The sequence below is a fragment of the Perna viridis genome, chromosome 6 (assembly GCF_037379345.1).
Source record: "Perna viridis isolate PV_CMFRI_1.1 ecotype Kerala chromosome 6, ASM3737934v1, whole genome shotgun sequence".
In the NCBI taxonomy this organism is placed as follows: Eukaryota; Metazoa; Mollusca; class Bivalvia; order Mytilida; family Mytilidae; genus Perna; species Perna viridis.
In genome coordinates, this window is record NC_142450.1 from 31,644,837 (window position 1) to 31,660,679 (window position 15,843).

Here is a 15,843-nt window from a genome sequence, read left to right on the forward strand (position 1 = left end):
CTATATGGTTATATTAATTTTTGCTATAATTAGACAGCCCTGCCTAAAAATAGCCAGTCTCAGGCTGACAGGCAGGCTATTATTTCTAACTGTTGATTGTTGTTGGTAGTCGACAGGCAGGCTATTATTTCTAATTCTGACTATCATTTATGATAGTTTACAGTTCCAGGATATTGGTGGATTATGAATATGCTCTATATATTATGATTACAAAGAAAGGACAAAACTCAGAAAAGTTATGTTTTAATAACAGATTGTAAATCAAATAAAATTGCATAGTATTCTGTATAAATAGTATTGTAATAAAGAGTGTAAAAACAACAAATGAAAACGAAAACATTACAAATATATAAAATGTGGAAATTTCTTTAAAATATAAAATTTGAAAACAAAAATTTCCAATCAAATGATAAGGTTCAGGGTTTTGAACTATATTAAAAACGGTTGCTTTGGTTTTAATTTAGATCATACCTATGGTATAATTACAAACATTTATTCTAAAAAAACTTCTTTAAAAGGGAGGTTATTGGCAGGAAAATGGTCTAAGGAAAAGTGATGGGATTTAAGAAACTGAAAATATCAAGAAAAAAAGTGCAATGAACTCATACATTCTTATTAAAATATATATAATAAAAAAAATGTCAGGTAAGAATTTTGACCAAGTTTAAAAAATATATATTGATCAGGTTTTTAAATAGTTAAGAAACAGGAAAAAATCCCCAATACCATTAATTTATATACAATCTTGTAAATCACAATCACACACTCCCAATTAATTAAAAAAAAAGCATCATCAACAAGCAAAACTTTATACCTTACTGCAATGATGGAAAATAAAAGTATTTATTTATGAGCAAATGATGTAACTATTTTTTTCTTTATGCAGAGCCATTGCTTGTATAACAAAAAGAAAACAAAAGGGGGTACTCTTGCTCAGTCAGAAAAAAATTGGCAAAATTTGTGGAATGTAAACATGAAACACTGTAACTGTGTTCATTTTTTCAGTGTATTTATACTCACTAGTTTTCACAATCAATAACTATTAGCAAAATTAAGTCCCCAAGAATACTCATAAAAAAACATTTAGCACATGGTAACTTTCAATGTAAAAGAACTTAAATACAGTGTACGCTCAAAAATCACTAACTAATCACAGAAATAAGTACTAGTAAAAATAAATGCATGTTAATTTGAAATGCTAGGAACACATCTTTACAAATCTTAAATACCCAGGTGTTGCAAGGCCATATACCAGAATGAAACTAAAAATTTTACTGTGGAATGTCACACTTCATTTAGCACCAACACAACAATCATTTTAAAGATATCAGCTAGATTTACTTTAAAATTTGGCATTTGGGAAGTCGAAAAAAATACTTGGAACTTTTTCTTGAGAAAAGATTTTTTTAAATTCCTTTACTTAAATCTGCTGTTATAGATGTGGTTGTTTAGCTTTTGTCCCTGAAATATACCCTTAAGTCTATTTTTTACCCAACTATATGCACACATATAAATTTATTGATGTCACTTAGTTAAGACAGCATGAACAGAGAAATTTAAAGGCAAAGGAAAAAAATCCAACAGAAAAAATTCTTAAATCCTTGAATTTTCATGGCAGGTAGGGTTGAACCAAAGGTAGATCCCAACACTTTGGATAAAAACAACACGCTTTTCTCAAGTTTGTAACAATTTCAAAACAATGCCGCCGAAAATGTTACTTATACATCAGTTCATTTTGGCTCTGTGAGTGTAAAATAGATACTGTTGGGAGTAATATCAATGATTAACTAGTTACATATGTTCATTAAGTAAGAAACTTTCAGTATGTACCTTTAAAACAGGCTTATAAATGACTAGATATCAACAAAGTATAAAATGGAACCAGACAATTAGGATTTTATTTTAAATTTATCATAAGACCAATTAATTAACGTTTAATCATTAAAACTAAAACAGGGACTTTATATTACCATGTTATTATCTTGTTGGTATTATATAGTTCCTGACTAAAAAAAAAAGTTTTCTTGAATGTAAAATGAAACATACATTTGATAACTTCTGGATATCTTGCAGACTCATGGAAGTCTCTGTTTAAAGGAAACCTTCTGCTGTGAGATTCTTGATTTTGACAACATATCAATAAACACAACCACATTAAAATTTTAACCGGGCACAACTTTGTATAGCAGTAGAAGTCAATTTCTGATCAGATGGGGGTAAATTGGGACACTATATTCAAATTTCATACGTCTTGGTTTTTTTATTTGTGGTTAGATTTATGAAACAGCATTGGTTTATGGCACAACATAAATGTGGTCATACATCTCAATAATCTTAAATAAGCACTTACATAATAGTTAATCAAAACTCCATCAACAAAATTCAAATCGACTAATTAAAGAACCTCAAATGATCAATTCCTATTGAAATGAAACACGTATTAATTTTGGACAATAATATGGACAAACTTAAAAATCTGGCTCAAACACAGTCTTAGTCCACAAAAACTCTAGAAAAAAAAAACTCAAAAAAATTCTAGACCTAAAAAATAGGCCTGCCCCTAATCCCCATCCCTCATGCTTAAAAAGTTCAGTTGACTATATAAAAATAAAATGCTTGGCAAGGTGTCGCTTGAAACAACTGCAGAGGTCGAACCCTGAGCATATGGGGCAAATATGCTTGAAACAGCTTTATTAAGATTCTCATAAAACATTGACACAGAATTGAATTTGTCCCTCTTTGGCCCCTAATTCCTAAATAGTTTCAGTCACAACCTGCAAAATCAAACCAAACCTTCCTTTAGGGGTAAGGCACCTTGTAAGAAAATGCATAGTTTCTGGCACCTTTTGTCCCCTAATTGCACACATATTAATCTCATCATTCATTTGGTGGTCTGGTACAATATAAAAAAGAATGCATTTATTTATAGCAAAGTTACTGTCCAGAAATATAAAAAAACCTTATTTCTGGCCCCTTTACACTCCCCATTCCTTAATGGTATCAAACCCAGTCTGACCTTTGTGACAATAAAATATTGTGGAACAGAATTTCCAGAGTGGCAGGTCCTGGACTTTTCCAACATTTCAAATGTGTATTCTAATTGAAGAATATCAGAAGTCCACAATAAAGTACCAATTAAAAGCTTTGTTTGTCCAGGACCTACATGTTGGTAAAGAGGTTGATTTTTGAGTTTCATGAATAGCTTCAATTCATATATTTGGCAATCATCCCACATCCTACATTTTTATATCCATAGAATTTAGTTCAGAAATTGAGGGCTCTGGTCCTTGGACCACCAATAATTTGAACCCCTGCATTATTGTCAAAGGCATATTTATTGACCGCTCTCCTATGGGTGGTCACAAAAATTCTATAGTGAAAATATTACCCAAAGTAAATTGGTAAAATGACTGAGTTAAATACAAATACTAGAATATTGTAACAATATCATCATTAAAAAAATAAAACAAATTACTACACTAAAATTAATGTAAAAAAAAAATTTAAATGGAATTTTTAATAAAACTCACTCTGGAATTTTAAAAATCTCAAAACAAACAATCTTAAAAAAATATACAAATAACAACAATTCAAATAGAAAACAAACAAAATTCATAACAATTACTGTAAATGTATAACTTTGTGGTTGCTAATTTTCACTGATTCTGTCAACTGAACATATTTGTAAGAATAAATTTTCAAAGTGATGAAGTTAATGGTTCATCCGTTTAAAAAATTAATTTCACAAGTACTTTTTCAGGAGGGGGGTATTCTGGTGGGTATAAAATATGGTGTTTTTGAGTCAATATTTTGGTGGTAACTAATTTGTGCACTAAGTACTGAAACTTAGAGTCATTTTTTTGGGGAATTTAATTTTTAGACAGACCACTTAAATATATCAAATTAGCATCCCACAAAAATTACCTGCTATACTGTATTTTTACATGCTTATATGTGCAATGCCAAAATAACCAAAATTGATACATGTACAATATGACGTCATCATATGACAAAACAAAAATGACATTTCAACCACTTCTACCACGAGCAAATTCATTATAAATTTTCTTTATAGCTTTCAAATTTTCTGCCATTTCTTCAGCTCTGTTAAGATTTCCAAGATCCTCAAAGAAGTTAGTCAACCTATATAGTTCAGCCTTGCAGTTGGTATAGTGAGACTCCATTGCCTTTCTGTTTCTCAGTTTCTTGGAAACTTCCATTAATATCTTGTATGAATCAAAAACGAAAGTATTTTGTGGCATTTGTTTGATGAAAGTCTCTTTATGTTGTAAGGTTTCTGTAAGATCAGTTTTTGCTTTTTCATATTCCTTCAGGCCTACATAAGCTTTTGCAAGACCCACTCTCTCCTCTAAGACACACACATGAGTAGGTGAGGCTGTAAGCCTTCCTTTTAATCCTCTGTTTAAATATTTAATTGCACTCACATAGTCTTTCTTGTATAAATTGATTAACCCCATTGTATCATTAGAGAGATCCTGGCAATCAGAGAGAAATCCAGGATACTTGTTCATAATATCAAAAGCCTCTGTTAAAATGTCAATGCCTTCATCATGTCTACCCAGTTCTGATAGAGTTATTGCTACGTTGTTCAATGAAATAACAATTGACTTGTCAGTAGCTTTTGTTTTCTTTTTTATGTCCAACCCAAGTTGATAGTATTCTAAAGCTTTAGCATGGTCTCCTTTCGTTTTGTAGAGGATTCCCATGTTATTGAAACATGCTCCAATGGAAGGGTTTTCATCTGTTCCATATCTTTTTCTCCTTTTCTTCAAAGATTTCAAATGGTAGTATTCTCCATCATCAAGAAAGCCTATTAAAACAGTTTACTTCATTAGTCTATTTGATTTTGGTATAAAATATACCATTACATAACAGATAATTTTGTGATTGATTAATAAGAGATCAACTCAAATGTAGTAAGAATTTTTTTATAATGATTTATTTTGTTGTAACATTTGGGCATATTTTCCTAAACTTGGAGACCATATGATACTACATTTTTACATAAATATCAATTTTGATCCAACTCCAATAAATCAAACAGTTATTTCCTAAATAATCTAATTAGATGTAATATCTCTTTTTACTGGTTTACTTTTTGTTCGTTTTTCATATCATAGTCGTAATCATGCTACGTAATTGTGATGTCAATAGTGTTGTTCATCAATTTACTTGTTACTTTTTAAATTAAAGAGTAAATGCAATATTTTCCAGTTTATCTGAAATATCCTCAATGCATGTGATGCACACTTGAAAAAAAGAACTCACTACATGAGTTATTTAGTGTGCACCACATGGTTCAGATTATTTCTTCACGAACAAAACAATCTTACAATCATTATTTAAATACATTTAAACAGCAGGTTTTAGACTGGAAAATAATGATGAAATCCCATAATTGTGAGTTTCTATGATTGCTTTAAGTACATAGGAATAATAATTCATCACTGATTCATTCATACAGATTTTCTTACCTTCAAATTTTTATTATGTATTTCATTTTCCTGGTTGTAGTATGCTTACCTGCATAGGTGTTGAAGAGAGCCAGACTTGTCAATGTTTGACACATTAATTCATCTTCCTCTAGTCCCAATTCCTTCTCATACTGTAATGCTTTCTTCAGGATACTGATTTAATGAATAAATAAGAAACAATTTTACATATGATAGAATAATATGCAGTTTTCACTCATAAAGCTTTTCCATTTCAGCTTTAAATAAAATAGTTAAGTTAGAAATATTTTTAAATTGAATGCACACTAAAGTTTCAAACTCTTCCAAAACCTTTGAGAGTAATTATATTCCTTAATGAACATCTACATACCATGTTTAACTTAATCAATATACCCCAAACAGTCCAGGAGGTTATAACAAATAAAACCACCAAGTGAAATTACCTTCCTTTAGAGTCTTCTGACAGAAATTTTATATCTTCATGCACATCCATATGTGATACCCAACCTTCTTATAAAATCTTACAGGAAGAGTTTTGCTTACAAGAAATGTGGAACGATAGACAGACAGAAGTGGTAATTCCCATATACCCCCAAGCTTTGTTGGTGGTATTATAAAAAATGATTTCAATGATAACCATGTTGTCTACAAATTCTAGAAAACAAATTACAAATTTGGTGGTCAATAAAAAAATAATTCTTCCAGTAAGATGGGAAAAGAGTTTCAGGCTATCATCTGCTTATTTTTGTCCAAATTTTGCACAAAATTACCATTTTTTTTCTATCATAAAATGGGGTCCATCCCTTTAAATCCCCCTTTATTTGTTATTGAAAGTATTTACTATTTTGTCCTTAGATGGAACATTTGTTGCTTTATATATTGATACACCATATCCATTCTCATTTTGACAATGTACATGTAGGATGAATAGATCATACCTACCTAATTGCCTCCAAAGGTCTTCCCTGGCAACCAAGATTCCATCCTAGCCCTTGGTGGGCTCTTGCTTTTACCAAACATGTTGGGACATCATACTTGGCCATGACTTCTATAGATAGTGTGTAGTTCTTCTCGCCATCAATGTAGTTGCCCTATGATTGATAAGAAATACTGATGTAGGAAAATGTCCAATAAGAGGACTAGAAGTTAACATATGAAATAAACATTAACAACAACAACAAAACAAAATTTAATAATGGTCCCAGCCACATTTAAGGTCTCACTAACCACTTCTAACGTTTCTATTACTTTACATGTTAAAAAAGTAATTTTCAAAGTCTCACTGTGAATTCCCAGGACAAATGACATCTTAAAGCTGCATACCACTGTGAAGCTTGGAAAATAAGGCTTCCAAAATCATTATGCTAATGGTACGATGATAGTAGAAATTCTTCACAAAATTTACTTGAATAAATAATACTGAAAATCCACATTTTTACCTGTTCTGCTAACTGACAGTATGGAGGCAAATTATTCACACATGTAAACAATATTCATACACTTTTGTAGTTAATTACATATATGATTTTAAAGTACACATTCTCAGCTTTATTTTGACTACTTTTTAATCATAATACACACAAATAATGCACTTACAATGCATATGTCTAGGTTCAGTGTGTTTTTGGTACTACATAAGGGGGTGGCCATTTGACCCGGAAGTGGTTAGTGAGACCTAAAGAAACTTGGAGATACTGAGAGCATTTATACTTCGTTTCCTACAGAGATAATAATAGGATAATTAATTGGAAAGAGTGAACAACCAAAATATAATCACTCGTGCCAAGAACACATTAAGAATAAACTCACATGCAGAACAAGTTCTGCCCACTCATTTTAATCTAGGCGTTCTTCAGCACTTGTAATCATATTTTGATTTTTCACAACAAGCAATTTATTATCCATTTTATTACATAGATTTCCTCCATTATTTTGTTGAAATTTTCAACATAATTTTGTTTACTATGATATTTGTGTTGTGATGTGATAAAGTCCAAGAGTGAAACTACACAATTTGTTTCACAATATGAATTATTGAAAATTTTTACACAGAGAACATTCAGTAAATCACTGCTAACTTTATAATTATATTCAATATTTTAATGACCAAAGTGCAATGTTTTGCCATAAACACCAGTTTGTCACTCATTTTACATGTATGTTTAATCAAAGTCAAATAATGAAGTGCCTACCAAGCAAATTGAGCAAACTTTGACAGATAACAATTTTGCTATAGGAATTTGAACAGCATTAAAATTTAAATTTTGGCTATAGGCCATCAACACCCATCATTCATATGCTGATAAGTTTGATAAAAATAAATAAATGAAGGTATAAAAGTGCTTATGACATTGATTGAACACGTGCATTCACTAAATTTCTATGTTCCAAAATACTTATTGTGGTGTGGAGCATATACTATGCAAACATTTTTTAAACGTAATTTAACGCTGAGTGAAAAGGGTAGCAATGAAAACAATTTCTTTACTTGAAGACAAGCATTTCACAGACACATATAAAAAACAATCATTTTAAATGCATTTTTTTTAATTAATATTGAATTATCAGTTGACAGATAGACAGGCAGTGGTATACCAGAGTATATCAGAAATATAGATTAGAGGAGTAAATTGTAGAGTAAATTACACAGCAGAGTAAATTAAAGAGTATATCAAGTAGCAAAGTATACACACTTTTAAATTTGTAAGTACATTAGCATAGGTCACACCAACGAAAGCTTCATCCAACTCTTGTTTATTGCTCCTTGTTAACTTTAACACTTGTTCTATGAAGGAAAAGGAATCCACTGGAAAATTAAAAAAGAATCTAAGCACACACAAACATATAAGTTGGTTTTACATACACTTTTTCTGAATTTTAAACATGATTTAAATAAATATGACCAACAAAAATCCTTCAAAAATATGTATAATAAAATGCTTCACAGAGGGCAGCCTGATAAGATATTTAATCCTGAACAGTTGGGGCAAGTATGGACACACCACCCAAGCTTAATACAGCTCTTAATTTGAAGTTGTCCTTTCTTGCCTGTAATTCCTAAACAGTCCAAGTCATAACCTCTAAAAAACTGTGGTATGGCACCTTGTGGAACAATCTGATAGAGACGTACTGTGAAAGTACTATTATTCGTGGGGTATCAATTTTCATGGCTTTCGTGGGTAGACCAAACCACGAAACTTAGTTCTCAAAGAAAAGAAGATTTCCATCTATGCCTATCCTGAAAACCTCAAAACCACTAATTCAAGAATCCACGAACCTGTGTTTCCTCCGTAATCCACAAAAATTGTTATCCACAAATTAAAGTGCTTTCACAGTATACACTTATACTCAAGTCATTGTCTGGACACTAAATAAGGAAGATACTGATGACTATTTCATCACCATAGATACAGCTGCAGAAAATTTGCAGTTGTATAAAAATTAAGGACTGTTAGGTGTTGTACATGATCCCAGCTTTACTTTTGGAAAACAATATTATTTATGAAACATAAATGATTCATCCTAATCTATTTTTAAGATGTATTACATGGTACTGATTGGTTACAGAACAATTATAGAGACAGTGAAAAGGTAAACAAGTTATCGTCTCAGTAGCCTTAGCTCTCTATTGAGTCCTGTGCAACCAACAGTAACAGATGGCAAAACATGGACCAAAGAAACTGGTAGCGTGTCAGGTCTTATTTGTCTGTTAAAATTAAGTGTCAAATAAATTCAAAGTACAATACTGGTACTTTGATTCGTTGTAAAGTAGCCATTTCTTGACATGAAAGCAAACATTAAGAGCATCATACAAATATTGTTAAGTTAAATAACTACACTAAAATGTGATAACTAACAAACAAGCAAAATCCCACACGGTGATATGCTACTTATATACTGGTAAGTATTGTGATGAAAGCATACATATACATACAATCATAAATAGGATATAAAAAGAAGACATACTCTGAGCAAAGCTCACTAAAGAATACCTCTGATCTCAACCCAGAAACCATATTGTCTAAATTTAAACAAAGGTTGTGTCACTTCAGTCTGAAATCAAATCCCACAATATGGCATGCCAATAAAAAAACTTCTGACAAAAATATCAAGTGGCTGTGATAAGTAGTTGCATAGTAAACTGCAATGAAAAAGTTGTGGACAGATGAACACGATATACATTTACCACCATGCAAAGCTGGGGTATAAAAATGTATATAAAGCTGCTTTGGTATAAATTGCATACACATCTGCATTTTTTACTTGCAAAATGATGAAAAGGTTCGGCTATGTATGCAATTAATGAATGCCAATCCTGTAATAGTACATGTACTACTTAATGTACCTGTATCATAGAGGTTAAAAGTCATCAGAATGAAAATTTAAAAAAAAAAAATAATGGAGCATCTTACATATAACAATTAATAGTTAACAAAACTTAGCAAATATGAAAAACAATTATACAGAAGTACATTGTATCAGACAACTTCATTGAAAGGTCATTTTATTTTCATCCAGCAAGGGCAATAACTATGGAACAAAAAACTGCATATGCATATAGACAAACTTGACCGAGATATTGTAAATGAAATATCATGACCTTGACACAGATTTGTAAAAAAAAAATCAAAATACCAGGCTGCTACCACTTGATAAAAAATGTTTTTATTTTCATCATCTAAGAGCAGTAACTCCAAAGAATTTATACACACAACAATATCAATCTTGGGTCTAATGGTTTAGAATTTAATGAAAGTCCCAAGTGTAAAATTTATCATAAATACTGGTGATGAAATCTATTAAGGTGTCATAACTTACAACTACCTGTACATTAAGGACTTTTAAGGACTCATCCACTCACTGATACATTAAACTGAGCAGACACATAGCCATCCATCTGGCTGAAGCCAAATCAATATTTATCCTTTGACTTTTCACAGTGTGGGAGTTAAGCACCTAGTGCTCTATATTTATATAAGCTTAATAATCAGGACAAACAAATCTATATTTAAGTAAACATTAACTCAAATTAAAGGGTTAATGGCAAAAAGAGGGTTAATTAGATCAAATTAAAACAAATATTTTATATGTGATTTATATACTTACACAAGTATTTTCCGTCTGCAAGAAATCTCACAATTTAGGAAATGGGAAAAAATTAATAAAAATGAAAAAGATGTTTATTTGCAGTAAGTCCACATATCTCTATGTTTTGAATTCTTATATTCACCGAGACTGAAACAAAAACTCATCTTCTATATTGAATGTACATTACCTTATAGTAATACATGTACATGTCTTTATTATGACTACTGAGTTTTATTTCAAAATCAGAAATACTGTAGATTGAAAATTATTGCGTACAAAAACTATTGCAATTTTGAACTTTAATTTTGAACAAAAGGTGAGTTATATTTTTGCAATATTAATGTAGATTCCAGTGAAAAAATGTTTTAATTTCTGTTATGCAAGCTTATATAGTGAATTTGCTCACAATACCCAAACACCCATATCTACACTCTTTTATTAAAAGTCTAGGCCCTATAGCCCAAAAAGTCCACCCTCACCAATTTTTGTGAAAATCAATCCCATCAAAGCCTTTATTGTAACTGAGAATGAAGGAAATCAGTATAAAAAATAGAGGTGCTGTCCAAGCGACAACATGCTATGACAGAACAGACTAACAAACAAAAAAATTGATAGGGAGGGTCAAAAACATTATACCCCTCTCCTTACAGGGAGGGTATAAATTCACTTGTGTCACCATAATTTAGAACTTACAGGTACATGTATCAATGAATTTTCATGGTTCTCATGTTTCACAATGATTTCTTCATTTATAAGAAAGGCCAAGGTACACATGTTAAAATAAAATCCAAAAGCAAACAATATTTCATCAGACCAGACAAACTAATACTTACAAACTCAAGTTCTTTTCACAATGTAAAAATGAAAAGCATGACACCAACCTCCAACAAATCTGGTCATGACTGGAAAAGCTGTAGTTGCCAAGTCTACGTATACTGGATAAGTGTCCTCTGTAGTATAAATTACATCTGTCATCAGTTTCTGGAAGTTCTGCTGTTCCATGTTATACATGCTTAAAGCTTCTGCATACTGGGAAGATTCTACTTTCTCGCTTATTTCAAGCATTAACTCAGCAAACATCTTACAATATCTTGTTCTTATTTCTGTTGACAACATAATATCATACATAGGTTATAAGTCAATATATAGTTTTATTCTATATCCATTTTAATCAAAATTAGCTACTTGTTATAAAATCTTACAGAAAAATAATCTAAAATACAATATTTTAATGAAGAAACATTGTGTCTGTGTATTGCTAATTTTTCTTAGATATTGAATTATTCTGAATGTATTTGAAGCTGGAGACCCATAACTGAATATTTCAGAACATTTCTAGATAATCAATATATTTCATTTAATTTACATTGTCTTTTTCTTGTCATAAAATCTAATCTATCCAATTTGTCTAATAAAACACAAAATTAAATAATCAAATAATAGCCTAAATATGATAAAAACTGCCAATACAGTACAAAATACAAAAAAGCACCAATACATGATTTAGCTGTCCAATACTTCTTTAACCTGTCCAATATGTCATATCGGCCTGGTTAAAATCCATATTAGCCTAGGCCAATATGATGTATTGGACCAGTTAGTCAATAAAGGTATATTTGCGCAAGGTTTGATATTACATTTTTTCTCCCCATAAAGAGATTATGTGTTTGAATCTAATAAGAGATATATCTCTAACAATCACAGTTTTGTTTTTAACAGCATAACATTGCATAACAAACCTGGAAGATTTTGAATCTTCAAAAACTCTGAGATACAGTCCCTCAGTATACCATGAATATCAAACCTCTTTGTAGGAGAGTTATATTGTATCACATGACGATGTACAATTGGCATCAGTGTCTCCTTCATTGTGCCTACATCACACTCCTCACCTGTTAAATAAGAACATTTTGTAACTTATAATTCATTCAATAAACGTTCATTTTAAGCATTAAGCACCACTTACACTTGTACTTTCAGTATAGGTGTTAAGTTTCTCCCTTTTGGCAGGAGCCTCTAGATATTTCATTAAAAAAAATCAGTAATCTCCAACTTACTTGCCAGTGTCAAAGCCAGAGATTTAGCCACAATTAGAAATTTCTTCTGTCTTATATTTTATTTTTTTGGAATAAAATCATTGTAAATTACCTCAAAACTTAGAACTGATATTCATCCAAATATATACAAAAACAGCTGCATTAGCTTCCTTGGTTAGCATCCAACAGTATTTCTTGCTTCATATACATGTTCATCTATATATGATGCCCAACCTTCATAATAACTGAGTTTCATCAAATCAATTGAACTCTTTTAGGAAGAATAAAACTTACAAAGTGACGTGGAAAGATGAATGACCAGAGGATTAAATGAACAGTAGACAGACAGGGCAATGCCTATATCATTTTTAAACAGTTTTAAATATTTTGCCATATTATGCATGTAGCTTATGAAGATCAGTATAGTCTTTTCAAACGATACATTGAAACAAACCTAGAATTCTAGTAGCCTGCTGTAGATTAAAGGTTCCGGGAATGTATCCAAGTACCCCTAACTTCTCCTTAAGCACTGCTGATAATCTGTTCAAGAACTGTCTATACATTGGACCTAGGGAAAAAATTATAAAGGTACACATATTTACCTAATTAAATTTTAGGTGACACTGAAATAGTCACTGAACTTTGTCTAGTTGTTGATATTAAGTGTACCATGATTATGACAGAAAATAAGGTACTGAAAAGTACATACATAATTACTAAATAATTTGTGATTTTGAACGATTAAAAAATCTAATCATACTTTTTAGTACATTTGTAATTCAAATTTAGATATATATTTTAAATTTTATATGCTTAAAGGTATTATACACATGAATATCATATTATTCAATATACAGCAATTACTACGTAAAACTACCTATTCTTTCCTGGATGGGGTACAGATCCTGACTAAGAACCTTTAATCTGCACTTGTTGAGAAGTTCCACCATGTCACATGGTTCCAACAAACCATCTTCCTGATCCAGCTCAGATCCAGTGAGCAACAAAGCAAGAGGAAGACCCTCACATAAGTCTACAATAGGGTCAATGTAATCTCCAAATTTTACATTGGGAGCAGTAATTTGCAGCAATTCTCTTGACTCCTGCATAGTAAGGGGAAGTAACTCAACATCACCATAAGTTTTTCCGAGGTTAAGGTCATGGCTCTGAAGGTGAGAAGTTGATGTGATTATAACCTTGACCTTTTCACTCTGATCTAAAATGTGCTTCACAATGTTGAAAAATTCTACTTTCAAGTCAGAGTCTATTACATCTTCAGCATTGTCCATAACAACAATAAATATCCTGTTTGTTTTTGAGAGACTACACAAGACAGCTTGAAGCAGCTCTTCATCATCTCCAAAAGTTTGAATATCAAGCGCTTCAGCTAAATTGAACAATATCTGTCTCAAGTATTGTAGGTTTTTCAAGTCTATCCATGCCTCTCCATAAGTGTTGACACCAAAATGCTTTGTAATGATGGGTAACAAATGTCTGACAAATCTGGATTTGCCAATAGATCTCATTCCATATACACCAATACAATGAAGATCTTCCCATGTTCTGCATAACTGATCAATGTAAACTTGTCTGCCAACAAATGGAGACTCAAAATCCATTGGCAAGGCAGACTGTTCAATGAGGAAAGTATTTAAAAAGCACACAACACACCTCTCATCTTGGACATATCTTTAATTTGGAAGATCTGAAGAAAAATACAACAGGCATTAAAATGATGGAAGATCTTTTTTTCATGAGACCCCTTATAACAATGACATTTATACACAACTTTAAATTAGGAAATGCACAAACCGTCTATTTATGGAATATGGCCCTAAAAAACAGCACATTTCTTGTTATAAATGAAACAACAGCTGTTTGTTACTTAAGTCAGATATCTCTATTGATCAATTCCAATTTTTAGCTGTTTGCCCTACCACTCCCCTACAAAGTTCAATTTAAGGTGTTTTCAAAGCACTACTGTTTCGTTTTTTTTTTTAATTGCAATTATTTTAGTAAAACTTGTGAATGGGATTACTATAAGTTCATAAAATGAGCATGATAATGGTTGATAAATAAACTTTCTTTATTAATTTTATTCCCTGTTTTATCTTAAGAAAATAGGGAGGGGGCTATTTTAGGATCATATTAGTGTTTTTTTATTGGCAGTGGCCAAATGGACTAGTCGGTGCCCCCATTATTCAAAAGAGATTTTAGTTAAGGACTATAGTGGTTATTCTTCTCATTTTCCTGTGTGCCATAGAAATTAGGGAACATTTCTGCTTATAAATATCATAATACATATAAAATCACTTAAATCTAATAGAAGATTAGCATTCCTTTAAAAACTGTTTTATTTCCCATTTTATGAGTTTTTAAGTTTGCAATTTTACCATATTTCAATCCAGAAACTGAGTTCTGTATATAAAAATCCATGTGTTAAGTACAAAATTATTTTTATCATTTAAAAAGTCCTATTTACAAGGATCAATGCTTGATCATTATACAAATAAATGGTTTGCTTAAACTTTTATTGAAAACAAGATAATACTAGACTAGTACTTCTGGTTACATATTTTGGGACTTTTGAAATCACGACATCAACTGAATTGGATAATATCACAAAATGTTTAACTTCAATTGATTTAAAACATCATTCAGAACTTTACGACTAAGTTTCTGTATAAAATTCCTCAAAATAATGGAAAAATCGCAATTTATGATTTGGGTACTGGAAATTTTGATACAGGTACAGGTAATTCCGGGTGTACTCAAAATGTATGGTCCTTTAGTACATATTTTATTATTTAAACAAATACATGATTTAATAAATTATCAATCAAAATAAAATCTGACCTACATGAATTTCACAAACCTATCAAATATAATTTCGACAAATTTCTCTTAATTTCATATATTGCTGTGTATAAAGAAACAAGGAAATTCACAGTTGGTACAGATCTTCCTCCAGCCAGTCCAAGACATCTTAGATTTCGTATTTCTTTCATTTTTTTTTCAGTAAATATACGAATTTTGACATTAAGTTGCATAATACATAGCACCAAAACTTAAAGAAATACTAATATTTAAGATAAAAATATTTAACTACAAAAATTCCCAGCTGTTTCTAAAAATTTCCTACTTTCGTTTTATGATTAAGAGATATAGCTAAATTGAATCAAACGTGTTCGAATTTTTATAAAATTTTAATCATTAAATACCTTTTAATATTTGACAATCTTCCA

General features: G+C 30.9%; 1 protein-coding gene across 4 annotated transcripts; it reads right to left on the reverse strand.

The window, feature by feature from the left end:
• Nucleotides 1-227: 227 nt before the first annotated feature.
• On the reverse strand, nt 228-15,837 carry LOC148614561 (uncharacterized). Of its 4 annotated transcripts, none has more exons than XM_088588735.1 (10): nt 15,820-15,837; nt 13,476-14,303; nt 13,053-13,166; nt 12,302-12,454; nt 11,444-11,665; nt 10,581-10,595; nt 8,168-8,280; nt 6,417-6,565; nt 5,545-5,648; nt 228-4,831 (listed from the first exon to the last, which is right to left on the reverse strand). In XM_088588735.1, exons 2-10 carry the CDS (start codon nt 14,215-14,217, stop codon nt 4,029-4,031), a joined length of 2,415 nt encoding a protein of 804 aa, XP_088444861.1. In that variant the 5' UTR covers nt 14,218-14,303; nt 15,820-15,837; the 3' UTR covers nt 228-4,028. The 4 variants fall into 4 exon arrangements, with proteins under 4 accessions (XP_088444861.1, XP_088444859.1, XP_088444860.1 ...); XM_088588733.1 differs by lacking the exon at nt 15,820-15,837 and adding an exon at nt 15,474-15,764; XM_088588734.1 differs by lacking the exon at nt 15,820-15,837 and adding an exon at nt 15,459-15,741.
• Nucleotides 15,838-15,843: the final 6 nt, after the last annotated feature.

Coding starts and splice junctions, on each gene's coding strand:
- LOC148614561 (XM_088588735.1), bottom strand. CDS start 14,217: ATGGATTTTGAGTCTCCATTTGTTGGCAGACAAGTTTACATTGATCAG. Junction 6,566..8,167: donor ATGTACTTACAAATTTAAAA/GTGTGTATACTT, acceptor TATCAATCATAG/GGCAACTACATTGATGGCGA. Junction 4,832..5,544: donor TCTCTTCAACACCTATGCAG/GTAAGCATACTA, acceptor CTGTTTTAATAG/GCTTTCTTGATGATGGAGAA.